Here is a 26,727-nt window from a genome sequence, read left to right on the forward strand (position 1 = left end):
CGGGTCCCGGTAAATCAAATGAATTTACGAGGGATCCGGTCAGACAATAGGCTTAATAAATATGATTTGAACCAAGGTAGTATTGTGAAGGGTTCTTCTAAGTTACAAAAGACACACATTATCCCATGGTAATCTTGTCATTTTTCTCTTCAGATATCACTTCGTCCAGCTCAGCGAATACTCCTCCACTAAGGACATCTTTTCAAGCTGTAGACAACTGGGGGAGATCGTGCACAATGTAAGTCTGTCAAATATGTTTTTATACAATCACTCGCAAACATGTGACATGATGAGGAACAAGACAAACAACACACTGAAGCTCTGTCTAAAAACAGACCTGTAGTACCTTTTTACTTTTCCAATGCTCTCAGAAGCTCACATTCTTTATCAGAGGCATTCCTCGCATAGCTCAGGAGGAACCAGCTCCGGGTGGGTGGACCAAGAGGATTGTTGTTGTTTTTTCTGTTATTATATGAAGATTTTTTTGGATGGATAAAGTGAAAGGGGAAATGCTGACAAGTGGCACAGAGGACAGGCCTAGATCTGCTTTAGTGCCTCAGGGAGGGGGCGGGGCTGCTGTGGGAAAGGGGCGGAGACAATGAACAGGCAGATCACTGACTTTTGACTCTCAGTGGCTCATGTTTGGAGAACTGCTGTGCGATGATTAACTCTGCTGCCTGACACATAGAGGCACAACAGCTTCAGTAAGCTATAGTTTAATAAGGGGAAAAGCACAGCAGAAGCAGCGTTAAAGTGGAGCCTCCAGGCTGGATTAAAGACGGCTCACACTGGACTTGTGCCTGGCTCAGCAGGTAAGGCTTGCACCTCTTGATTGGATCACTGCTAGCAAGGTGCTGCACAGATCGGAATAGAACTAGGGCTGTAGACATTTTTAGACAAATGATGGAAGTGGATTTGTGACATGTTTTTTAGAGATAAGGCTCATTATTGCTCACTTGATATGAAGAAGACTGGAGTAATACAAGGATGACATTCTTTTAAAACATGTGACTGAGTTGGAAGCTTTACAAGCCTCGCGGACCACAGGGACTTCTGTCTGTGGCATTGCTCTATTGAGCTTTCTTCAACACGTTTTTTGCAGTTTTAATTATTTGGGATTATTTTGGGATTACATTATTTTGGATAATCAATCGTCCATCAGTTTACACTAGTACTAGTTTATACTAGTACTACTACTAATTCATACAAACATACATGCAGTACTTTAAAAGTGCATGTATGTATCGTCTTTTCTTCATTTTCAACACTATTTCTATTGATTCTCATTGGAGAATGAACTCATGGGATTATGGAGGAAATAAGTACAAATATGTTTGATATTTTAAATTCCCTTTATCCTCCATGGCCTCATCAGGTCGTCTCTGAAATGGCTTAACGTCTGTGAAGTTCAAACCATTGCTATTTATTTCAGAGGGACATTGCAAATGAACATATTACGACACAAGTTTGCAGCTGATGCTCCGTATAGAGAGTGTGTAATAAAGCACATTTACCTTTATAACTGTGTAATGTCTAACTCCAGTCCCTGGTTGGGCCTGGCCTCATGATATGACAACATTGTGAAGCAGGAATCAAAGCAATTTAGAAGAATCTATGCAAATTGTTTTTGTTTCAAATATAATTCCCAATGTGTTCATTCATAGATTCATGTCATTTATGTAAATAGTTATACAATCTATTTAGAATGAAATTCCTTCTTGTTCTATTTAGCACATTTTGTTATATCATTTTCAATCCTGTAGTGCTGTACTAATATATTACTGTCCCAGTCCTTAATGCAGTGGTCGGATAAGGCGGATTTGAGCTCAGCTTCTTCTCTCTTTCTGTTCTATGTTCCTTTTGTTCCACTGGTGACTTGAAAGGCTCATGTGTGCCGGTTGCACTAGATAGGATCACCATTTAAACACTAGTGTATTTGATTTCACCTGGGAACAATGGGCTGGTGCTGTTACTGTTTGTCCGAAGAACACGTTGTGGAGCAGATCTAGTGAGCTAAGGAGACACTTGTCAGCCTTGTCACGGGTTCGCGCTCATTTGCGTTTACTATTGTTTGCTCAATTCCTTTTTTTTTGTCGAGACAGTTGACTTGTGCAGGCGTGAGGCAGAAGTAGAGGGTTTTAGTAACTCACTGTGATCCTCATTTAAAGGGTACGTAGAGAAGCAGATATTACTGAAGTGAAAACCTGCTGACCAAGGTTTGCTTTCACTCTGTTGTTTGGCTTGACTCCCACTCCCACTCCCACTCCGCAGCAGAAAACAGTGACGGCGTCTTTGTGCCGCGACCCCCACCTGACCACAAAAAACACTCATTTTCAGATCCAAGTTGGATGTTGAGCTGAAGCATAAGCTTTGGTTTCACAGATGTATTATCAAACTCTGGATAAGAGTTAATTTGCCGTTAATTTGTGTTGAAACAAGACTTAAAAAACACAACAAGACAGGAAGGAAAACAGAGCCAAAATGGTACTAAATTAGAAAAAAAAAAACGGATTAAAAACGGAGTAAAGTTCACCAAAAATCTCAGTCCTATGGAAGACCTCATTGTAGAGCTAAACTCGAGCCCCAAAAAATCATGTCCGACCTGAGCCCGAGCCCGAAAAACAAAGTTGTAGTGCGCTCGTCTCAAGTACAAGAGGCAGCTGATTCAAACACAGCTTCGGCAATTTTCAAACTCTTTCTCTTTTCACATGGGCCGCTGCACACACAGTCTGAGCCTGATTAAACCCCACAATCAGAACCAAGTCATGTAGATAAAAATACTTATTTGTTCACTTTTCTACCTTTCACTGCCTTTTTCTCGCACGGACACTCGTCTCAGCTGGATTGGACTGCACCAACTTCATCTACAGCGGAGGGGTGTTCCATTTAAACACCCTTAAACACCCCTCTGAGTTAGTTGAACGTCAAATGGTATCTCCCTGCCACAAGAAATGTTTGATGCGAAAATTCTTTCTGATTTTGATACACTAGTCCTTATTTGATAGTGACACAACGCGGAATTGAAATCTATCAGATTAACCTGCCAATTCCGCATGTGTTACTTAGTTTATGTGTGGAACAGCCCAGGCTCCAGCTGCAGCCCAGGTAGGCCTGGAATGGCACAACTGTGAGTCTTAATTCAGTTATTAATTCATCATTTTTACCTCATGTTACCTTGAGCAGCAGCTTTGCTGTCTCTCTCTCTTCTTCTCCTCCTCGTTGTTCATAAACATCGCGCTGCTTTTACAATAGCCCACTCTTTATGCAGCGACAGGAACCAAACGGCTGATTTATCCACCATAAATCGAACTGTCCTGAGAGAAAGAGTGTATATATGTATATGTTCTTTGTGTGGCGCTGGTATCAAAACCCTTACCTCGCCGCTTCTGAAACGTGACCAACATAGTCAGCACGTGCACTCGCCCCCGCTGATCCTCGACCTCATTGATTCTATCATATAACGTAATAAGAATATCATTTTCTTTTGAGAACATTGTTGTGATCATTTTGTTTTGATTTAAGTTGACTGATTGCACTAGTTGTATATGTTTGTATCATGGTACTGAGTCACTGGAACAAGTCCAACCAATGTCCCAGTGAGAGATAAGGGGAATGTGTCATTTGGCTCATACTTGGACCAGTGTTTGAAGGGGGGCGTCCGAGGAAGCCTTCTCTGGAGCTCGGTCCGGACGATTAGCCCTGGTGATGAGAGAGAGTGCCCAGAGAAACCCAACCCAATGGAACTGGACCAGGAACGCTGAAAGGGAATTCAGCCCGTCACTGGCCTCTAGTCTACTTGTTTACTAACAGTCAGGCAACTTAAATATAGTGCCAAAGTGGTGCCAACTTGAGAATCCATTTGATCAGACTCGGCGATCCTCTGTCTTGTTGAATGGACAGGTACAGTGGGTATCGGCCCCCCTTTAACTTTTCATCATTTTGCCATTCTATGGACCATAAACATAAATATATTTAATTCAAAAGTGACACAAAACCGTGACATACAATTTATACATGATTTTGAATTTATTCAAAATGTATAAATAAAAAACTGAAAAGTGTGATGTGCATAAGTACTGGCCCCCCTTTTCCTTTTAGTGCAACCAGTTGCCTTCAGAAGTTTCCTGATGATTTCTGAATGATCACATGTTGACCTAATGACCTCATAGAGTCTACCTGTGTGTAATCTAATGTCAGTTCAAATACAGCTGCTCTGTGATGGTCTCAGAGGTCTGTTAGAGACTATTGTGGAGCAGAAGCATCATGTCCAAGAACACACCAGACAGGTCCGGGATAAAGTTATAGAGAAGTATAAAGCTGGGTTAGGTTATAAACATATTTCCAAAGCTTTGAACATCTCTCAAAGTACAGTTAAATAAACCATCCAGGAATGGAAAGAGTCTGGCATCACTGCAAACCTACCAAGACCCGGCCGTCCTCCTAAACTTACTGACCGAACAAGGACAGCACTGACCACAGCTGTTACCAAGAAGCCAATGATGACCCTGGATGAACTGCAGAGAGCTAAGGCAAGGCAAGGCAACTTTATGTATACCGCGCATTTCGTACACAAGGCAACTCAATGCGCCTACAGCTCAGGTGGGGGAAACTGTCCATAGAACAACTATTAGTCATAAACTGCACAAATCTGGCCTAATGGCAGTGGCTAGAACAAGCCATTTTTGCTGTTTGGCAGAAGCCACCATGTGACTTGGCATTTTATTTATTAAAAACATGTATGAATTTCATTTCACTTCACGATTGTGTGTCTTTCACATAGCATGTCTATGGTCCATAGCGTGGCAAAATGTTTATAAGTTGAAGATGGGCCCATACTGTAGATAAAGTGTATTCTTTAGTTGAACTGATCTGCCTGTTGGGCTGCTTGTTAACAGCGTTGCATGAACTGCATTTCAAGGATCAGTGACTTTGAATTGAAACTGTCTTCTCTCCCTTTAATATGTGATTTGGATGTGATTGTGAGGAGGTTTGCAGACCAATGATACAAGACAGTGACAGGAACCCATTTTATTATAGCTGCATGTGATTCTTCTGATTGTGACTCAGTTTGTGATTTTAATATTCTACATAGAGCATATTCTATTGTTTTGTCTTAAACTTGAGCATTAAGCTGTTTGTAAACTTTTAAAGTGCTGTTAAACATTATGGTACTCAGTTATTACATTTCAGATTCATGTAGCAACAAGACACAAAGAGGCATTTTAAGGAGATGTCAGAAAAACATCTGGTATTGCTTTATATGAAGTATTAATAAGCATTAGTAACCTTTTAAGGGTTAGGATAAGCATATTATTCATGTCCTATTAACATGGTTGCTGATAACAATATAATGATCAGCATATCTTTATAAAAAATAAGATAAGATGGTACTTTATTGATCTCACAGATGGAGAAATTGCATTCGATGAGAGAGCATCCGGCAGCAGCACCCATTCAGTGGGCACCACTCAATATTATCAGCACATTATTAATGGCCTATTAGTATGTAGTATGTCTCTGCTGAGACTGCTGCCCCCGCGACCCGGCCCCGGATAAAGCGGAAGAAAATGGATGGATGGATGGATAGTATGTTAACAGATACAAGTATTATAAACAGCCTATGAATATTTTACAAGCGTATTATTAATGGCCTATTCATTTATAATTCGGATTAGTACCTTATTAATACTTAACAAGTACACTTTGATGCCTCAGGCCCACTCAACAACACACCCTCTGTGTGTCTGTCCACAATGACTTAAGTCTTCAGAAGATTTTAAACATCAAAGGCATCACAGTCCGAGCGGCACGGTGGCACAGCGGTTAGTGTTTGTGCTTCACAGCTAGAAGGTCCCAGGTTTGATCCCCAGCCCCAGCAGGCATTTCCGTGGAGTTTGCATGTTCTCCCCGTGTCTGTGTAGGTTTCATCCAGGCACTCCAGTGTTCCCTACCACTAAAAAACATGTACAATAGGCCCGGTTACGTGAGACTGAGTGGAGGACATGAGTCCCATGCACTGTCCTGACCAAATAAGCCAGTAAATAAATAAGAGCATACATTTCTCACCTCCTCACAATATGCATCAACAATATAACCGGAGGAAGGAATCCTCCGATGCCTTATTGTTATGATGATGATTATTATTATGACAGCTCCCTAGTGGACCTCAACACCACCACAGCCCAGCTGAACACCTGACCTCAAGGCCATCGAGCACAGTCAACATGGCGCAGCTGCAATGGCCCTTCCTACTTTACCACTTTCCCAAGACTGTGCAGTAATGGACTCCCCCATCCTTCAGTGCTGTCACCTGTTCAGCAAGACCTCCAGGCTTCCCCTGACCGCTACATCAGTGGTGGAGCAGCTCCAAGCCCGAAGGCAAGCGCAGTCAGCACACTGTAACGGAGTTAGAAATGTACCTTATTTATGTTTGGTTTTAATGTGAATTTGACTGTTTTGTATCTTATTTTAAAGTGCACTGCTCCGTATTGGGTAACTTCCTGCTCCTCCTTCAGTAGCACAGCAACAAGAAGAGGGTGAGTGTGTCTCGGTCCAGCTCCAGATGGCTGTGGCTAAAAAGAGCCCACAGTGGGAACCCTTCTGCAGGTGAAGCCTGGTCAGTCTGCCCTGCCCCAGGCAGGTGAGGTGTGCAGATGCCTGCTGACGATGCGGAGGGGTTTCCAAAAAATGTGGCTGCTCCAAGGAATACCATCGTAGAAGATCATTTTCAGAGTAGTTCCACAGGAACATGTTTTACTCTTGCATTTATGCATAACGTGCACTCTGCTCAGAGCCATTTGTATAAAAAAAACAGGGCATGCTGTTACAATGTCCTTGGGCAAAACACTTCCCCCTGCTTGCCTACGTATGTGTGGTTGGGAATTGTTGGAGGGGCTGGCACAAATTTACAGCCACACTTACACGAGTTAAATGCACCACGTGATACACGGCTCATCATTGTTTAATCCTTACTTACTGAGAATATTGTTTGAAAGATTTGTGACAATGGAATAAGTTTGTTTGAATAAGTTCCAAAGGGGAGGAGTAGGAACATTGGGGGCCAGCCTACATTACATTTACTTTTATAAGAATAAGTTTGAAGACATTCTTCTTTAAACCCAGTGTGCAGAGTGCGGCGGTGTTTAGAGCCGCCTTCTCTGACCTGAATAAATTATTGGATCTGGAAACTTGAGCTAATTCAGCTTTCTGACAGGATCATTTTCCTGAAACACAGATATAATATTTTTATTTTTTTATCTTTTATTATTTAACAGTTTTTCATCAAAAATACTTCATTTTCATGACATGTTTGCTCTTTTTGAGACTGTGTACACCAGAAAACAATTAATCAATAATAACATTGACTAGGAAAAATATGGGTCTATAATAATAGGTATATTGTTAATAATAATGTTTCAGAGGTTTATTATAAAATTATTCATTTAGTTTACCCAACAAAGTCATATATGAGAAAATATTTTAATACCTGTGATCGTTGTGCATTCTGTAGTATTGAAGAAGAAACTGTGTTACATCTATTTTATGAATGTTCCTATGTTTTGGGGCAAATCTAGATTTGTTAATCCTGTAAGGCAAATGTTATATTCATTTTAACAAATGGTCAAAAGATAATTAAACCAAATATATTTCATTTCAAATGAATATTAAACTATTACTTTAAAACTATAGACAATCTCCCAAACGAAAAGCTGAATATTTGCTTTCAATATTGAATGACATTTTTGATTTAAATATGTAATATGTAATATGTATTTATCTTATATACATATTTAGATATTTATGTCACATCCATCCATCCATTTTCTTCCACTTGTCCGTTGCCGGGTCATGGGGGCAGCTGTTGGGAGTTGCCCAAATCACATTGCACCAGCCCCTATGGCTCCTCCTGCAGGTGGTGGGTCCACAGAAGGACGGCCTCACGATTCTCAGGCCTGTTGGTCTCTCATAAGGGGCTTCTCAACCGCTCTTTGTCTGACCCGTCACCTCGGACCTATTTGGCCTGGGAGACCCTACCAGGGGCACGAAGCCCCCGACAACAGAGCTCCAGGATCATTCGGACTCAAACCCTCCACCACGTTAAGGTGGCGGTTCCGGGAGGGGATTTTGTGCCACATTGTATTGTCTTTGCTTGTCCTGTTGTATTGAGGGTTCTGCACAGAGGAGGGGAGAAAAAGAGAAAGAGAAAGAGGAGCAGAGGAAGAGAGAAGAAGAGAAGCAGGAGGAGTAGAGGAGGAGAGAAAAAGAGAAACAGGAGGAGCAGAGGAGGAGAGACGAAGAGAAACAGTAGGGAGCAGAGACAAAGAGAAAGAGGACGACAAGGAGCGGAGAGGAGGAGCGAAGAAGAGAATAGTAATAGGAGGAGCAGAGGAGGAGAAGAGAAGAAGAGAAAGAGGAGGAGCAGAGGTGGAGAGAAGAAGAGAAACAGGAGGCGCAGAGGAGGAGAGAAGAAGAGAAAGAGGACGAGAGAAGAAGAGAAACAGGAGGAACAGCGGAAGAGAGACGAAGAGAAACAGTAGGGAGCAGGACGAGGAGCGGAGAGGAAGAGCGAAGAAGAGAATAGTAATAGGAGCAGAGGAGGAGAAGAGAAGAAGAGAAAGAGGAGGAGCAGAGGAGGAGAGAAGAAGAGAAGAGGAAGAGAAACAGCAGGGCATAGAGGAAGGAGAACTGTGCTCTCCATCAGTGACTTTACTGTTTGGAAGCGAAATATTTTCACGATAATGAAGTATTTTCAGTGACAGACATTTGGTCATCTTCCGATTCATAGGATTTGTGTTGCTTATTCTCATTTACTTCAACAATTAAAAACATTTTTTTTTAAGTAGTAAATGGCAATAATATCTACAGCCTCTTATGTATAAAGAATAAATGAATCTTATGAAACCATTGAAAGTTCAAATGAAAATAAATAATTAAAATGGTATGTTTTTTTGTGTGAAAAAAAAAAAGAAATATAAAATGTTTTTCAAAAGAAAAGATTAATAGCCACAATGTTTCTTCCTGGACAAAACCAGCCCAATATATATTTTGTTCCTCCAAAGTGACTTCAGTACATGTACATAAAAAGTACATGTACTTAAGTGACTTTGTGAAGTAACTGTACTTTTGCAAGTAGTTTTTCCCATACAGTACTACAGTATTATCAAAGTAACGTTACTCTTGCTTGTGTAATTATTTTGTTGTGATGTGAGTCATGTGTCTCCACAGGACAGCACAGTGTACGAGAAGGAGAAGGACATCATCTCTGTGGTGAGCCTGCACTCTTTTTTAAACTGATGCTATAGTGTAGAGCAGGGGTCACCAACGTGCTGCCCGCGGGCACCCAGGGGCCCTTTGGGGCATGTCCAGTAGCCCTTGGGACTTTTTCTAAAGTGTAAAACACTTCATTTTCTTGAATCTAATTCTTAAAATGACAGGTATTTCGGTTCTTGTGACTCGGTATGAGTTTAAAATAAAGCTATTTTAATATAATATGGGGTCAATATCCTATAAGTGAACAGTGTACGTTTAAGTTCACTTATATTAGGATTTGTTTTTAACTGGTAGCCCTCGAACAACTTAATGCTCTTAAAGTAGCCCTCAGCTGAAATACGGTTGGTGACCCCTGGTGTAGAGTGACCTCATCAGCCTGGAGTCAGACCAGAGCCCAACCTTTATATAATCACATTCATGAGCATGGGGATGTTTACAATAAAAAGGTTAAAAGCCTGTTTATTTTGTATTGCTAATGTGTGTTTGCTCTTAAAAGGGCACATTTCTTTGTTTTCATGGGTAGGTAACTCTCCCTCCCCACTCACTCCCTGATGATGCATTCAAGTGGAAATGGAAACTCCTTTTTTTTTCCTATGTAAAAGGGTAATACTGTATTCCTTGTTAGACCTACTAAAGACGGTCCTTTCAGTAAGACGGTGGTTTGTTTACCTGCCCTACTAGTTTCCTTCACTCCCTGTGATCTTCCTGTTTCAGAGGATGGGTCAAATGCAGAGTACAAATTTCCCTACGGGGATCAATAAAGTATGCCTTCACCTTTAATACATGCACAATACTGCACCGTTTTAAAGCTGCTGTAGACAAATCCATTTGCCGGCACGGTGGCCTTAACACATTGCATCTCGACAGGTGTGAAGGCATCTGCATGTGGAAACTGAAGGCTGTCTTTGTGAGAGACGAGCTCCAAACCTGGCCATATTCTTTACAAAGACGTGTATCTGGGATCGGGATGATTTTTTCCAAATTCCCGAGGGGCGTGATTAGCTCCTCTGGTCCGATTTTAAACGTTCAACACAAATGCGCAACGGACACAGGCAATTGAGGCGACTGGAGCCGTTTCAAGGGACCAACGAAAAGCGCTCTTTGACATGTTAGGTGCACACGTAGCATTAGCTATAATGACATTGTCTGACATGCAGAATGTGTGCTCTGTCTCCCCTCAGTGCAGGCAGCTGTTGTCAGTGTGTGATGACATCCTGAAGTCCAGCTCCGAGCTCCTCCTGACCCACGCGGCTGAGCTGGAGAGTGTTCACCTGGTGCCCGCCGCCCCAGGAGAACGCCTGGTAACCTCCACTTCACCACACTCTGTCGTTTCGGTCTTCATCCCATGTTAGAGATGGATTCCTTTCCCTTTTTTGTGCCAGTATTTCAAATGCACTTGTTTCCAGTTCCATTCTCAGCTGATTCCTCTCCTCTCGACGTGAAGGAGCAGTGGCTCTACTCTGAGCTCCTCACTCTTTCTCTAAGGGTGTGCCCAGCCACCCTGCGGTGGACACTCATTTCCACCTTCCCACCTCCCATCTTGTCCTTAAGGTCATTGCCCTTATCTCATGACTGTAGGGGGTTGAATATGACATTTTAAGGTTTCAAATTCAGAAATGTGTTGAATGTTTTGGAAGATTTGGAAGATTTGAAGTAGTTTAAGTAGTTTATGAGAGAAGGAGAAAAAATATTGAAGTGTATAGATTTGACAACCATTTTAGGGGTGTTTTTGGTACATGAGGGGTGTTTTTGGTACTCCACCTTGACCCAGGCTCTAATCATCACATCCAACTAGCCTGGCACGAGCCAGACTGATCCTCCATATTAATGGATCTATATCATGCTATTTTAGCCATCCCAAAGTAAAGTATAGGCATTTATATGATATATTGTACCTCTACCGCTATGGAGTACTCATCTTTGTGAAAAACATACATATATTCTGGGGGCCTATTTCCAACCAGGAAGATATGACGCTTCCATTCAGTTAACTCTGCCCCTCTCTCTGAGTTGATGCTGCCGCTCATGTAGTAGAAATATAAATATCCCAGCAATAACTGAAGTTATTTCACAATGCAGTTATAAGGAGTTGACATATGAAACATATAAATGGCTAACGAGGTTCACCAGACATCCATCAGTGAAGTGACAAACATATGATATTTGATAGTCGCTGAATCCTGGAGAGAAATTCCAACTTCTGGTCAAAAATCACTCTGGGGTGTTTTTGATAAGGAGATAGCATAACAACATGGTTAAAAGCCCCAAAAGGTCGATTTTGCATGATATAGGACTTTTAAGAGATACATGGGGATACAGTTTAAAATGTGCGATTTGAATTTCACTGACTCTGGCAAAACCAAGACGAGCCAATCATAGCACGGAAGGCGGGAGTTAACGGTGCATCATCTTCCGCGCCAGGATTTCCCATCAACCAGTGCTCCTCCGGACAGTAACCAAAACAGTGAAGATGGCGGCCACAACACAACGATCTTTTACCAGTGCCCTTTGTTCTGTTTTAAAGGAGCTGGACTTGTCCTTAAAGCCACAGAAGCTGCTCTGAGCACTTTCACCGGAACATTTACTCCACTGCACGTGTGGACGACAAACAATCATGGCGGAGGACGTGAATGCAAAGCGAACATACACGGGTCTCATGCATGTAAACACAACACATCGGATTGTAGCCGGGGCTAAGTTCCATCCGTCGTCCCCCATGTGCACTCTCAAACACACTCTCATTCATCCTGGCCTATTGCATATGTTTTTAGTGGTAGGGGAAACCGGAGTACCCGGAGGAAACCTACGCAGACACGGGGAGAACATGCAGACTCCACACAGAAAGGCCCCGTCCCTGGAGGGAATCGAACCCGGACCTTCTAGCTGTGAACCTCGGAAACCTCGGAAACCTCTCTCCTGAAACACACATAAGAGTCTGAAAAAGAAATCTTGATGAGGAAAAATGGCCTCCCACAAACAAGCCATGTCTTCATGAAGAGAAGGCGTACATGCTGAAGGAGACCTAGGATCTCAAAACAGCGCTGGACCAATGATGGACCAATCTGGAGAAGAAGTGGTTAAGATAAGATAAGATAAGATGGTACTTTATTGATCTCACAGATGGAGAAATTGCATTCGATGAGAGAGCATCCGGCAGCAGCACCCATTCAGTGCGCACCACTCTTTTTTTTTTAAAAAAAGGCTGTTTTACCGCTGATGCCCTTAAACATGGGTTACTTTCTTATTTTAACTTCTGAGAGTAAATGACTTAACCACACTTCTGAATGTATTTATTTTGACAACAAGGTGCAGCATGCAAATAGCTACAGTTATGATCTGTATGGAGATGACTGATAGATTAGAAATGCACATTTGCAATTAAACAAAAAATTAAATATAATCACACAATCCCCTCCTGGAACCGCCACCTTAACGTGATGGAGGGGTTTGAGCCCGAATGATCCTGGGGGCTCTGTTGTCGGGGGCTTCGTGCCCCTGGTAGGGTCTCCCATGGCAAACAGGTCCTAGGTGACGGGTCAGACAAAGAGCGGTTCAGAAGCCCCTTATAAGAGACCAACAGGCCTGGGAATCGTGAGGCTGTCCTTCCGTAGACCCACCACCTGCAGGAGGAGCCATAAGGGGCTGGTGCAATGTGATTTGGGCAACTCCCAACAGCTGCCCCCATGACCCGGCAACGGACAAGTGGAAGAAAATGGAAGGATGGATGGATGGATGGATGGATAAATCACATTTATATTTTAGATGAGCCAGACTAAAGTCACAAGTGATATTGAGTCAGGGGCCCACCAGTTCAGAGGTGTAGGAGAGGCTGTTTATTGGACGTATGCGACTGCACTTAGCCTCAGCCAATTGTATCATCGTATCCGATGACGTATGACGTACCTGCTGTAAACTTTGGAACTCATATTGGATCTATAAATAAACTCTTCTTTATTATCTGTAAATAAACTACAAGCATGCAAATAGTGCGTCATCATCTTGCCGTCCCTCCTCCCTTGTTTTGTGATTGGTCCCCAAATCCATGCGAAGATTACAGCCATGGTCCTCAGACAGCCAGGCTAGGTGGTTCATAGTAGTACTTTTAACCCTTGTGTGCTCATTTCTGAAGAGTTACACTCGTGACCCCAATTTCTCTAATATTTCAGCCATAGAATATATATTTTTGTAAAACATTTGGGCTGTATCTTTAGTGTAACAAGTGTCCTTTCCTCAGGGCATTGAGATCACATCCACCAACTCCACCAACCACTATGTGACCGGAACTGCTCTGGAGGTGAGCTCGTCTTATTTATACAAACTTCAAATCATTGCTCAAAACCTGCCTGTTCAAGCTGGCTTTTCCTGTACAAGTTTGAATTATTGCAAATATCTGACGATGTGCATCGTATGAAAGTGACGGTGGAAGTTTTAGTCTGTATTCATATTTAAGGCCCGTGGTGCGTGCCATATGTGTGTGCATTCAAACAGAGTGCATGTGTGTGTGTCATCATCACAAACCGCTAAACTGAAGGCCGTAGACACTCCACAGCTGCACAGTTACATCCTCCACAAAACATGACATCCATGTGCCTGTGTAAAGGTTTCACCTGCAGATGACCAGGCTGTGGTGAATAAGATCCAGAGCATTGTGCTTTGTTACAGGCACAGAATGTGTCAAATCCAATCCTGGTCAAAATCTGCCTCAAAAGCTGTCCCCTCAAAAGTCCAAGAGGAATGTTCTCCAAAAACAGCCCAAACAAGAGCCTTATGTCAAACGTGCTGCTCTCAGTGTTTTAGCTCTGTGTTCGGAAAGCCAAACGAACACATGGCCCGGACTGCGCTGTTTTGTTTTGTTTTTTAGTTTAGAGCACAATAATTTAGTTTTCTATTTTGTTTTGTATTGTGAGCCCAGAGGCACATTTCATTATAAAGCAGCTTTGAAAGCGTTGTCAATTTTATTCTAATGATAAACATTTCGGCTATTTTGTTTTGTTATTTTTTAATATTATACACCGTGATGCACCAAACTGTGAGAGAGCTTAGTTACACCCCAAGATAGCATAGTTATTTATAATCCAAATCATAATTATAACAATAGCAACAACAATGGATTTAGAGTACTGCTTTGTTACAAACAAATGAACAAATAGTATTTGTTATGACATTATTCTTTAAGATAAATCTCTCTAATTCTCCTCTCCTTTAGCCGTCTGCTGATGTCAGTCTGAGGATCTTGGCTGGTGACGAAGTCATTCAAGTCAATGACCAGATTGTGGTGAGTCTTCCCACTGACTGAAGCCCATCATTCTTTAGCCACACACACCAGGGCCCCTGCTCTGCTAAAGGACATGGCTCTCTTTGCACAATGTCATTCATTGCGAGATCTGCTTTCAATCTATTTTCCCTCCATCCGTGTTTCTGAATTTTCTTCTCATGAAGACTGTTCCAGATTGTAGCTGCATGAAACTGTAACGCAGCCACACAGTGTGTATTATTGACCATGGGAACCATATCAGAGATGTTCTTTGGTGCTAAATGATGAAAACATTTGTACACAAGCAGAGCTGTTTTAAATTCTAAGACAGGAAGCCAGTGCAGAGACCTGAGCACTGGACTATTATGGTCGTATTTCCTGGTTCTTGTCAGAACTGGAGCAGCAGCGTTCTGGATGTACTGTGTTTAACACATTCCCTCTCTGGACCTCTGGTTGGTTTTTAGTTTGTAATGCATGGTAGCAACGAAGAGACCCCTAATGTCCTAGACAGCAGCAGTGAAGATAACAGCTGTGGGCACCGATGGTGGGGGCGGAGCTGGGGGGACCTTAGTTGGTGAAACAGACTGAGGCGGGAGAGGGGCACGATACTTCTTTGGGGATGAAGTATCGAGGGGAGTAATTTTAATCCATTGTTCTGTCAAGTTTTCAAAATGGTTGGGAAATTCCATAGGTGACTCTATGAAGTACAGTCCTCTTGACTCACAGACTTTGGACATCCATGTATTCAACTGAAGCAGCCGGGAGAATTTGTTTATTCTCACGTCGATGTTTGGGATGGGTTCACTGATGAAAATTTGTATTGCCTCTTTATCCAGACAATCAAGTCTCTCAAAAAGTTTATTAAACTTTTCTTTCAGGGCTTCAGACTCTCTGTTTCTTATGTCCACAGCACCAACATGTAAGACACGTTTATCAATCCCAGGGTTATTTGTAATTTCCTTGTTTAAAACATCTATGATGTCAGAAACTGGCGCTCAGATAGCTGCTTGTAACTATTCTGTCCATGTGTATATTAGATATGGCTCCGTCTCCAAGCTCCAGGATATCTCTGGCCTTGACACTTTGCACAGTTTTTCTCTCCATCTTTGTTTTGACTTCATGTTCTCTGTTTCTCTCTGAACTTTATTCCAGGTCTATTTTTACCAGCATGCTGACTTGCTTTGGCCAAGCACCAAGTTGTCTGTTAAGTTATGGTATTGTTTAGCTTTAGGTTGAAAGTATCAGTCTTCTTACCGGGTTCCATTGCAAGTGTGTCATGAAGTCCTCTTTCTGTCTCAAAGGCAAAAATCTTGTCCAGTAGAAAGCAAATTTCTTGTTGATATACATATGACAGCTTTCACAAGGAGACGTTTGCGTTATTCCCTCAGCCATGTTGACAAGATTGTCGTTGCTGGCTCGTCAGATGTAAAAGTTGTAAAAAAGGCATACAAATGACTAAAAATTATAAAAAGTCTTGGTTCACTTAAAAGGAGAGAAAAAAAAGAAAGAAAATGATTTAATAATGATAATGCCTTACACTTGTAATGCGCTTTACAAGCCTGTATTAACAAGTTTCTCAAAGCGCTACATTGTCGTCATTATTCATTCACTCCATACTCGGTGGTGATAAGCTACTGTTGTAGCCACAGCTGCCCTGGGGTAGACTGACGGAAGCGAGGCAACCAGTCTGCGCCATCGGCCCCTCCGACCACCACCAACCACTCACTCACACACCACATTCACTCCAGGCTTCCTGGTGTTTTTTTAAAAGTGAATAAAGAGGCAAGCAGCAGCTTAGCTCGTCTAAGAAATAAAGCTACTTCCCACATGACTCCTGCACATGTACTTCACACTCGTAAAGGTGACCAAGTGCATTCTGTTTTACTAAAGGTATTTTAGTCACGTGAATGAACACTATTGGCTGTGCAGGTGGGCTGGAGCAGAGCCAATTTGGTGAAGAAGCTGAAGGAGAACCCTGATGGAGTCACACTGGTTCTGAAGAGAATCCCCGGGTCAAAGAAACAGCAGAACCACAGTCCTCAAGTCAACGTGATCACGCCTCAGGTCCGTCAACGCAACAGCTTCTCCTGTGGTCATATGTTCATGATGGGGCAGAGCAGGCAAACACTGATCCAAAGCTTTGGAAAACACAAACGCTTCAGAGCCCCTGCAGCACACTTCTGTGCTCCAGGGACATTTTCCCATTTCACAAGAGACCAGTGTTTTAGCCTTGTAACACTGCATTATGTAGCAAAAGTCCAAAATGTAATAAAATTGTCCCTTCATTTTGTAATAAAGCCGCATTTTGTAATAAACCTCCCCAACGCCATGATCCATTATGCCTCAAAGGCTGTCTACCCTCTGGTTCCTGATAGGGCAGCAAGGTTTATTAATAGCGAATCGCAATCGAGGTTTTGACTACTGCAATAACCGAACCTGAAGAGGCTGAGGTTTGTTTTTCTCAAATAAAAGGTTCCATAAAGCAGATTCTAAAGTGTTTAGCTAGACGCTCTGTGATTCCATCCTGGATTTATTTCAGGCACGTGGCTGTCCCCCAGAGGTACTCTGAATGTCGGGGAAACTCCCCCAGAAGAGGGCGCTGTCCACATAAAACCAAATACTTTTTAAAGTAGATTATTGTGTGTTGTTCGAATCTGGGGCTGTTTCAGCAAGCCCACAGTTTGAGAAACACTAATTCATAGACAACTGAAATCTGAATGGTTGTTTTACCGTTGAGGAAAACTGTTTTTAAATCATACATGTTCAAAGAACTAATGGGCAGTTACTAAAAGTAACTACTCCAGGTTGCAGGAATCAAGTCCGAGTCAGTTACATTACTTCACCCCAGAGCTGCAGGACTCAACTCTCCTTTGAGTCAGAACCTGCTGCATGCTCCTTCTTATTCCCCCATCGCACAATGTCTTTGTATTTTATGTGGCCCAGCCATTTACCTCACATAAGTCCTGTCAGTACTGTCAACCCAAAACTCAATATTTACACACTATTGAGTTGTTAAGTGTGACACGATAACCAAGCAACTTCCGGGGCCAAACTGTACAAAGCTCCATAGTTAAACAGCAACTTTTCTATAATAAAGCCCCAAAACTGTTTTTCACAGTTTTTCAAACTATTTTTCCAGTTGAATTGAACATATTTTTATATAACATAATGGACCATGTTACTACATTTTCCTGAAAATAAAAATGTGTCAAGTACATTTTGTAATAACTGTCTCAAAATGTAATCACTTACATAATGCAGCAAAATGCATTGGGGAGGTTTATTACAAAATGTGACTTTATTGCAAAATGAAGGGACAATTTTATAGACTTTTGTTACATAATGCAATGTTATTACGTAATGTGGCTCAACAGCCTTGACAGTTGTAATGTTCAATTTGTTGCATATTTTGAATACATATTCCTCCACTGCACATTGCAACTCATTTTGCCCCAATCTGGAGGATATTGATTCGTATTTGTTCGCTTCGCCCCCGTTAGGACATGTTTTAGACTCCACTTTTTGACAGACCAAGCTAGCATTTGCTAAGGGGGTGGGACTTTTACTCAAGGTCATTTAAGATGTATAAGAACTGTGTGATAAAACTACTCTTAGAAATGCATGAAGTTTTTTTCAAAAGCGAGTAATTTAACTGGTTATTTCCTCTTACTAAGGAAGAGGAGAGGTCAGACCCCGGGTCAGTGTCTTCAGACGAAGAGGAAGAAAACCCGAGACATTCCATATTTGAACGAGTGGCAGCCTCCGTCAGGTCTCTGTCTTTCAGGTGAGAATAACAGTTCCACAATTGATATACTGAAGCCATAAGGGAAGAACACAAGTGGCTACAAATGATACACATTGAGAACCATATCTTTACATACACTTCATAAAAAACACATTTGCATTTTTTTTTCTCTCTGTCTGACATGAAACAACTATTACCTTATTTTCCTTGGGTCAACTAGAATAAAAAAAAAATCCATTTGTCAAATTCCAGAAGAATGAGAATGAGAATGATTTTCAACACGTTTTTTATTCCTTTTTGCAAAGTACATACACCAACAGTACTATACAGTACCTTTAAACATTTTGGGAAAGCCCAGACAATGATGCCATGTCCTTGGAAGCACAAGTCTGGTTCATCCTTGGTATAATTTCAAGACACTTGAAGGTTCAGGTTCAGTCGTTAAAACAATGATGGAAATGTCCGGTCATCATACAGATCTGACAGAAGGCGGGTTCTGTGTCCCAGAGATGAACGTGAAGATACTGAACCTGGTCAGAGGTCATTATCCAGAGTGAAACAAGTCCTGTACCGACATGGGCTGAGAGGGAACTCTGCAGGAAGAAGCTCTGACTCTAAAAGAAACATTAAAAAAGCCAGTTTGGGTTTGCAAAAAAAAAAAAAAAAAGAGTATAAAGATTTTAATTTTTGGAGAAATATGTGACCAGTCATAGGAATCAGGGACACATGTCGGCTCTGCGGCATTTTGAGCTTTTCACAGATTGTTAAAGTGCAGTCTCTGAGCTTTCAAAACAATGTGTAGCACATGGAAATCTGATCATATTTGGAGACGTAGCAGCGATTTGAATTTATCAGCTCCAGAAAGGGCAGAAAAACCCCTCTGAAGTTTTGGGCAGTTCTCACCTCTCTCTGCTGTTGAGAACAACAATAGGGCTCATTTACATCACATTTAAATAAACCATACCCCCGTAAAGCTCCCCACTGTCCATTCATGTCATGTGTATGTTGGGCCATAGTGATGTAGATAATAGACATTATCTACATCAATCACACTCAATGGAGAATTTTATGACCCGACCCGATCCGCGGACTGCCTGCAGGACCGTGGGGGAACCCGTAACCCGCGCATCAAGTGCGCTAGTGCCCACAGCCATGTCCCTCTGCGTCGTACAATAGCTACATGAACAAACAGGATGAGGAAACTTTACGCACGGTTCTGAGAAGTGCCATCTGTGCGCATTCATGTGCATTCGTAAGATTTGATCTATTTCAGCTTAAGTTTAACAAAAATAGATCTGGATAGGTCTTTCCACTGTCCTGTCTGTGTCAGCTTGGCCTCCGTGTGCTGCTGGAGCCTTGCGATGAGAGAGCTATAGACTCCAGACATAACTGAAGCTATAACTTAGACAGAACTCCTGTACTAGGTTTGTAATGCACAATCACTCTCAGACACATGAGAGGAAAAGGCCGACATCACCGCGTATCGCCGCGTGTGATCACATTGTTTACGTTTCACTGCGCAAACCCTGACTACATTTATGGATTAGTTTAAGTTTGTAGAGATCTTGATTTTGTGTAAATAGCAGGTTCATTCCTCGTGGACTACATGACAAACAGACATGATGGCACAGCGGCCACAAGTGACAAAAAAACAAACTTTCACTCACCCGTCTGAAGTAACCTTTGCGTGCCTTCTGCTCATGATTAATCCATGTTCCTCGCTCAGTTATTTCCAAAGTAGAGTTTGGCAAATCCGCGTTTCATCCTTCTGTCTTAAAGCACGCTCTGATGGCAGGGAGTTGGCTCAGGAAACTGCAGGGGGCGCTGTGCGCTGGGCATCATCAGTCGCACTGGGGAAGTTAGCCTGGAAAAGTTCACTGGTTTCACGCAGAAAAACGATCTTCTGTCGTAGTGTTCCATGTAGTATCTTCCAGCATTAGCATTCGGCTATTCAGAGCGTTAGCAACAGCCGCTGGCCTCCGTGAGACACATGGGGAAGTGTTACATAGTCATGAAGCCACACAATGACACGCCTCCAGGGCGTGCGCGTCAAAAGAAGACTTTTTCAACCTGAAGAACTGATGGACAATAGGCGTATGTGTAAAACGAAGGAAAACAAAGCCAATGTTTTGAGGTGGTCATAACAAAGTCCTGATCTCAGTCCAGCTGAAAATGTATGGGCAGAGCTGAAAAGGCAAGGGCACGCAAGGTGGCTACAAATGTATCTCAGTTACACCAGTTCTGTTTGGAGGAATGGACCAAAACTCCTCCAACTATTGTGAGAAGTTTGTGGAAGGAAATCCAAAACGTTTGACCCAAAATATACAGTTGTTGAATGATGCCAAATATTAATGAAATGTGTGTAAACTTTTGGCTTTCAATGTCTCATTCTTCTGGCATTTAGCAAATAGAAATAATTTAGAAAATTCTAAAAAAGTAAAAGTTCTGGTTTTATGAAAAAAAAGTCTTTTTATACAGTGTATGTATGTTTTCTCGAGGTTAAAGGACAGCGGCCATTGATCATACCCCTCCTTTAACATGCACTGCTCCACCCCTAAAATAAGACAGAGGCATCTGGTTTAAAAAGCATGATCTCTGCGGTGTGATAACTGTGTGTATCCCACATGCCATCCAGGGCCCAGAGGGGGGGCATCTGGTTTAAAATGAATGTTCGCGGTGATGACTGTGGTTTTGTATGCCCCACAGAAGAGCCATCCAGGGCCCAGAGGGGGGGCAGCAGCCGCCCATGGGGCAGGAGGAGTCTGAGCTGCCTCCTGGCAGAGACACCGAGAGCCTCAGTCTGACGTATCACAGCCAGCCAGGACAGCACTCCCCACAGGCCGAACACGGTAACTACCACTCACTGTGTCATTCTGCAGTTCAGTCTGAACATTTTTTCACAATGAAGCATGACATGATGCCTATGGAGACTACCTCTATGGAGACTATGTGACACACACTACTATTGCTGGTCAAGCCTTTTGGTGGAATAATACGACAGCTTTTTGCCAATACAGTGAACAATAGTGAATCATTTAGTTAATGGGTGCCGAAACAGAAGATTCTAACCTTTGTGCCAGTTTTTATTGTACGTAGATAGGCTGAATAATTAAAGAGAAACTAATCATAAATCAGGCTGAAAGGCAAGTCCTACCAGAGAATTCCCACCTGCTCTTCACCCCTCGCTGTTAGACATCTGTGAATGATTTGATAGTTCTCCTCTGTATTTGAACGGTGGCACTGGTCAGTTTATCTCAGACTGTTGACACCTTGTTTCTCAGGAGACTTGGAGTTTGGGGAATTCCCCCGATCCCCCAGACTGAGCTCCAGCTCTGACATGGGAACCTCGGTAAGGCATAATCAGTACATCATCTATGAATGAACAATGTTATTGCTACATTTGTCACTTACATACAGCCTCATTGTGTAGATGTTCGTTGTTTAGTGGGACTAACATGAATTCCATTTCCTCGACAGGGGTATAAAGACACAAAGAAGAGCTTGACTAAAGGTAACACAGCACAAGCCACTATTCACCTTATAAGCCGAATGCCCATCTCGACTACACATGCGTGGATCAATCAGGCTCCTAATTTCGGCCCAAACAAACCACTGCGCCATTGAAATGTGTGAGCGAGTTCAGGCAGCGGAGTGTGAACACTGAAGTATATTGAGCCATAACCGTGAATTATAAGACTTACGAGCATTTGTTTAAAGACTATAAGTCTCAATTGACATTTCTTGCAAATATTTGTGTTGTCAATATCTTGAGAGCGAGGGAAAAGTCAGGACAGCAGCTCCGTAGGCAGGAGTGGACCATTTTCGTCTGTCAAATTAGTGATCGATTAGCCATGTTGTTCACCATCAGATCACTCGTAAAAAATACAAATAAAGTCAATTTAGATGGCCTAGCCTATATGTGTACGTGGATCTCTTTGGTCACAATAATAATAATTAAAAAAAGATTTCGTATACTGTCCACCTCCTTGTTGACAAAAAAAAGAACTAGCCTACGTGTTTATTTCTCATTCCATTCCAGTTTAAATGTTCTGAATATCGGCGACATGAGGCCACAGTTTCAGACCCTGGACTTTGTCCAACAGTCGCCTTCAAGGGTCAAATGTTTTTCTCACATACTTTTTCCAACTATGTGAACAAGGACTGGTCGTCACTTTGACAGCATCTCCTCATATGAACGGCCGTTCAGTTCTTTCAGTTTCTGTCTATCTCCGTACACAGCCGAGGTTGTAAAAATAGACTTTATACTAATATCGTAACAAGCTCCACGGCGACGAGTGGTTAAAACGGTCCAAATCAGAGCTTTCTTCGTTGCTTTACGCTAACTATCAATACTGTTTGGTAGCCGAAAGAGATACCATTACCCATAATGCAACGGGCAACCCGAGATGGGCATTCGGCTTATTCTTGAAGTTTGCGTGGGTGTCGCCATGAATTTTCTCCTATCAGTTAACATGGGACTGAAGAAGTCAGATAAAATCAGTTACTACACGAAAACAAAGCCGCGCAGAGAAACGGTGCAGTCATGGAGCAACATTTGTGTCTGAGAAGGTTAGCCAAATGAATGCACAGAGATCGTCTAAAAAAAACTTTTGTTTGTTTTATTAATGTGTCAAAAAGGAAGTGCAAAGGAAGTGTTCTGTGGCTTCAGGTAATTCACCGAAAGGACTTTTTAAACTCAGCTGAGCTCGCCGGATTCATTACATACATTTGCAACTTTTTTTATAATGTCATTAGAGCTTCAGCTTTTATTCTGTCCCTTTTATTTAAGTTACCAAATTAAGTTTATGAAGCCTACAGTGGAGTTGTATGATATACATAGTTCATTCAGCAGCTAATCTACTAGCTGCTATTGCTAGCTTCATGTGCATTATACGACTGGGTGAATAATTCATCATCACATTTTCTCCAGTTCACCATTATCCAGATCTAAAAGCATCTTGAAAAAAGTGTCAAAATATCGATGAAAGCAAGGATGAAAATGCAAAAGAGCGACAAAAACATGCCAGAAAAGCAACAATAACACAACAAAGAGGCAACAAAAACATGACTAAAGAGATGCAACAAAAAACTGACGAAAATGCGGCAAAAAAGTTGCGATCAGTTTTGCAGGTCTTAGCTTTCAAATGAGGCGTTACACTCCTCCAGTCAGGAAGCTTTTAGATTTGGGTAAAGCCGAACTGGACAAAATGTGCTTGGTTTAAGTGGGGGGTTAGAGGTTAATAACATCACAAAGGGCATGATAAATGGCCACCAGGGGGAGCCATTTCCAATAATGAGCCCTGACATGACTTTGGTAGATAGACATTGTTGGCTACAGGCACAGTTTATGAATTTACTATATTTATTATAATCAAAATATAATTGAATAAATAAAACAAACACTACAGAATCAATATTATAATAGACAATTATATAATAATTACAATAGAAACTAGATGCCAGACACTAGAAACATTCTAGGGAGAAGACTTTATTTGAAACCCCCAGGTCCTAAACATGTCCCATACTCCTGCCTAGAGCCATTTCAGTCCAATTCAAAGCGATGAGTCTGTAGCTGTCACTGTCCAAACAACAGAATTACAATGGCTTTGAGATTAGCACAGAAGCAAAGGGTCTATACACAAGCATATACTATGTACATATATCAAAGTATTGGAAGAGCATTACCGACAAATATTCAAATGCCGTCTGTCTGACTGTTCTAGAACTAAACCCAAAGCTGAGTCGCCGCAGAGTGTCCTGTCGGGAGCTGGGACATCCCGACTGTGCCGGGTGGCTGTGGAAGAAGAGGAGGGACAGTGGAGTCTTCCTCGCACACAAGTGGCAGAGGTTCTGGTTCATCCTCAAAGGCCCTGCTTTGTACTGGTACTCCGGCAAGCTGGTAAGTGCATCACCACACACTCCCATGCAACAAGCTCCACTTGCATCTCCATACTCTGCACTGTGGCTACTGGCTTACAAGAGGAATCTTAACCGAAAGCACAATGTGAACAGTTACTTAAGCAAATTGCAAATATACCAACATACTGTCTTATATGTCTCGTATAAAAGCAGCTGTACTTTAAGCCTCTAAAAACATTCTAAAATGCACACGACTCTTGCATTAGTTTAGACATGTATATTTCAGTCTTCACTCAAATATGAATTCTCCTAGATGTGTTTAATTATGCACTATGAACATACTTCTATACCTCAGAAAAATCACACATATTTACTTAAGATGTTTCAGCACTGGTGGGTAATGTCATGTGTTGTGTCCCACAGGATGAGAAGGCTGAAGGATTTGTCAACATCTCCAGCTACAACATAGAAAGTGCCGGGGAGCACAAGAGGAAATAGTAAGCACCATCATGATCATAATAGTCTGGACACAAACATCGGGTCTATGGGACAGGAGGTCTTTGACGCCATGTACAGCAGAGCTAGAATAGAAAGGGAAATAGGATTTAGTCTGTGGTGGGTGCTGCCGAATTGTGTGTATTGGCTTGGCTCAGTCATTCTCTACCACCTTTGGAGGTGTTTCCCACTTTGACCTTGGGGTTTCCAGCCCATACTCTGCACAGATGTTCCTGTACGCTATACCAGCCACTTGGTTATGGCCTTGTTACGACCCAGCTCAGCTAGGGTGAGGGACGTAACAAAAACCAAGATGTAAAATGGATAAATAAAGTTGTAATTTAATAAGTGCAAAAGGTAAATTTAACAAAGGAGTGACAAAAATAACCAAACAAAGGCTATTTACAGTATTTACAAAAAGGTTAACCAAAAGTAACACAAAAGTAAACACTAACAAAATTAGACCTAACTAATACAAAACCAAGTCATGATTAAAAAACGAGTGTCACTTGATTCCACGTCACTACATTATAGTGAATATCCCAAGAAGTGACACAAACGAAACACAACACACAGGAGTGGTCCCTGGACACACAACATCCTTAACTACACAAAGGGACACAGCACAAAATGGCGTACTGGCCACAAAGACCAGCAGCCCCGAATGCTCTTGAGTGTGGCCTTTTATAGGCGTGGCTGCAGCAGGTGGTTGATTGGGGGGGCAGGCGTCCCGATACCACACCAATCAAGACCAAGAACAAGCAGCCAACCAGAACCAAGCCTGAAACAAGTCCTCCAATCGCAGGCCAGAGCTCTCACAGCCAGGTTTTCATGGAGGGAAAAGACAGGTTTAGGCCACACAAACATAAATATACAAAAAGGAGGGAGCCTGGAGGCCTGGGGTCGTAACAGCGCTCCATGCAAGCTTTCCCTGCAGCATCTCACACCCTGCAGTTATGTGCTGGATTGTCTCATTGGCCTCTTTGCACAGTCTACACCTGGGGTCTTGTCTGGTATGATAGATCTGGGCCTCTATTGCTCTGGTGCTCAAGGCCTGCTCCTGTGCAGCCATGATGAGCCTCTGTGCTGTCCTTTAGTCCGGCTCTGTCTAGCCATTGGTAGGATTTCTGTATATCCGCCACTTCAGTTATGTTTCAGTGGTACATGCCGTGTAGGGGCTTGTCCTCCCATGACGGAACCTCCAGCACCTCATCTTCTGTTCCCCATTGTCTGAGACGTTCACTGAGCACGTCATCTGTCGGAGCCTTGTCCTTGATGTACTTATGGATCTTGAATGTTTCATCCTGGATAGTGGCTCTCACGCTCACTAGTCCTCGGCCTCCTTCCTTACGGCTAGCGTACAGTCTCAGAGTGCTGGATTTGGGGTGAACCCTCTGTGCATGGTTAGGAGCTTTCGTGTCTTAACATCTGTGGTCTGTATCTCATCCTTTGGCCAGCTTATTATTCCTGCAGGGTATCTGATTACTGGCAGGGCGTAGCTGTTTATTGCCCAGGACTTGTTCTTGAGCTGGCTTCTTAGGACCTGCCTTACTCGTTGGAGGTTTTTTGCCGTAGCCGCTTTCCTTGTCACCTCTTCGAGGTTGCCATTTGCTTGTGGGATTCCGAGGTACTTGTAACTGTCCTCAATGTCTGCTATTGTTCCTTCTGGGAGTGAGACCCCTTCGGTGTGGACTACCTTCCCTCTCTGAGTCACCATCCGACCACACTTCTCTAGTCCCAATGACATCCCAATGTCTGCACTGTATATCCGGGTGGTCTGGATCAGTGAGTCGATGTCTCGCTCATTCTTAGCGTACAGCTTGAGGTCATCCATGTAGAGGAGGTGACTGATGGTGGCCCCGTTCCTGAGTCGATATCCATAGCCAGTCTTGTTGATTATTTGGCTGAGGGGGTTCAGACCTATGCAGAACAGCAGTGGGGACAGGGCGTCTCCTTGTGGCTGGCCATTGGCTTCAAGGGTGGTTTTCCACAACCTCAACGAGGTTTGCAATGAAGGCTCTTAGAGTCCTGTTGATGTTGTATAGCTCCAGCCATTCAATGATCCAAGTATGTGGCATTGAGACGTAGGCTTTCTTGTAAT

General features: G+C 42.5%; 1 protein-coding gene across 1 annotated transcript in view; it reads left to right on the top strand.

Annotated features, from left to right (window-relative positions):
- Nucleotides 1-26,727, top strand: part of cnksr1 (connector enhancer of kinase suppressor of Ras 1) — a gene marked incomplete at its 5' end in the record, with an annotated part of 43,129 nt that overhangs the window by 10,595 nt on the left and 5,807 nt on the right. Inside the window, 12 exons of the mRNA XM_079574201.1 lie at nt 154-238; nt 9,226-9,267; nt 10,452-10,571; nt 13,505-13,564; nt 14,477-14,545; nt 16,454-16,588; nt 18,199-18,308; nt 20,976-21,118; nt 21,551-21,618; nt 21,747-21,780; nt 23,996-24,171; nt 24,555-24,628. Coding sequence (XP_079430327.1) covers nt 154-238; nt 9,226-9,267; nt 10,452-10,571; nt 13,505-13,564; nt 14,477-14,545; nt 16,454-16,588; nt 18,199-18,308; nt 20,976-21,118; nt 21,551-21,618; nt 21,747-21,780; nt 23,996-24,171; nt 24,555-24,628 — 1,116 coding nt within the window. The remainder of the gene's footprint in view (nt 1-153; nt 239-9,225; nt 9,268-10,451; nt 10,572-13,504; nt 13,565-14,476; nt 14,546-16,453; nt 16,589-18,198; nt 18,309-20,975; nt 21,119-21,550; nt 21,619-21,746; nt 21,781-23,995; nt 24,172-24,554; nt 24,629-26,727) is intronic.

Source organism: Gobius niger (assembly GCF_951799975.1).
Source record: "Gobius niger genome assembly, chromosome: 16".
Lineage (NCBI taxonomy): Eukaryota > Metazoa > Chordata > Actinopteri > Gobiiformes > Gobiidae > Gobius > Gobius niger.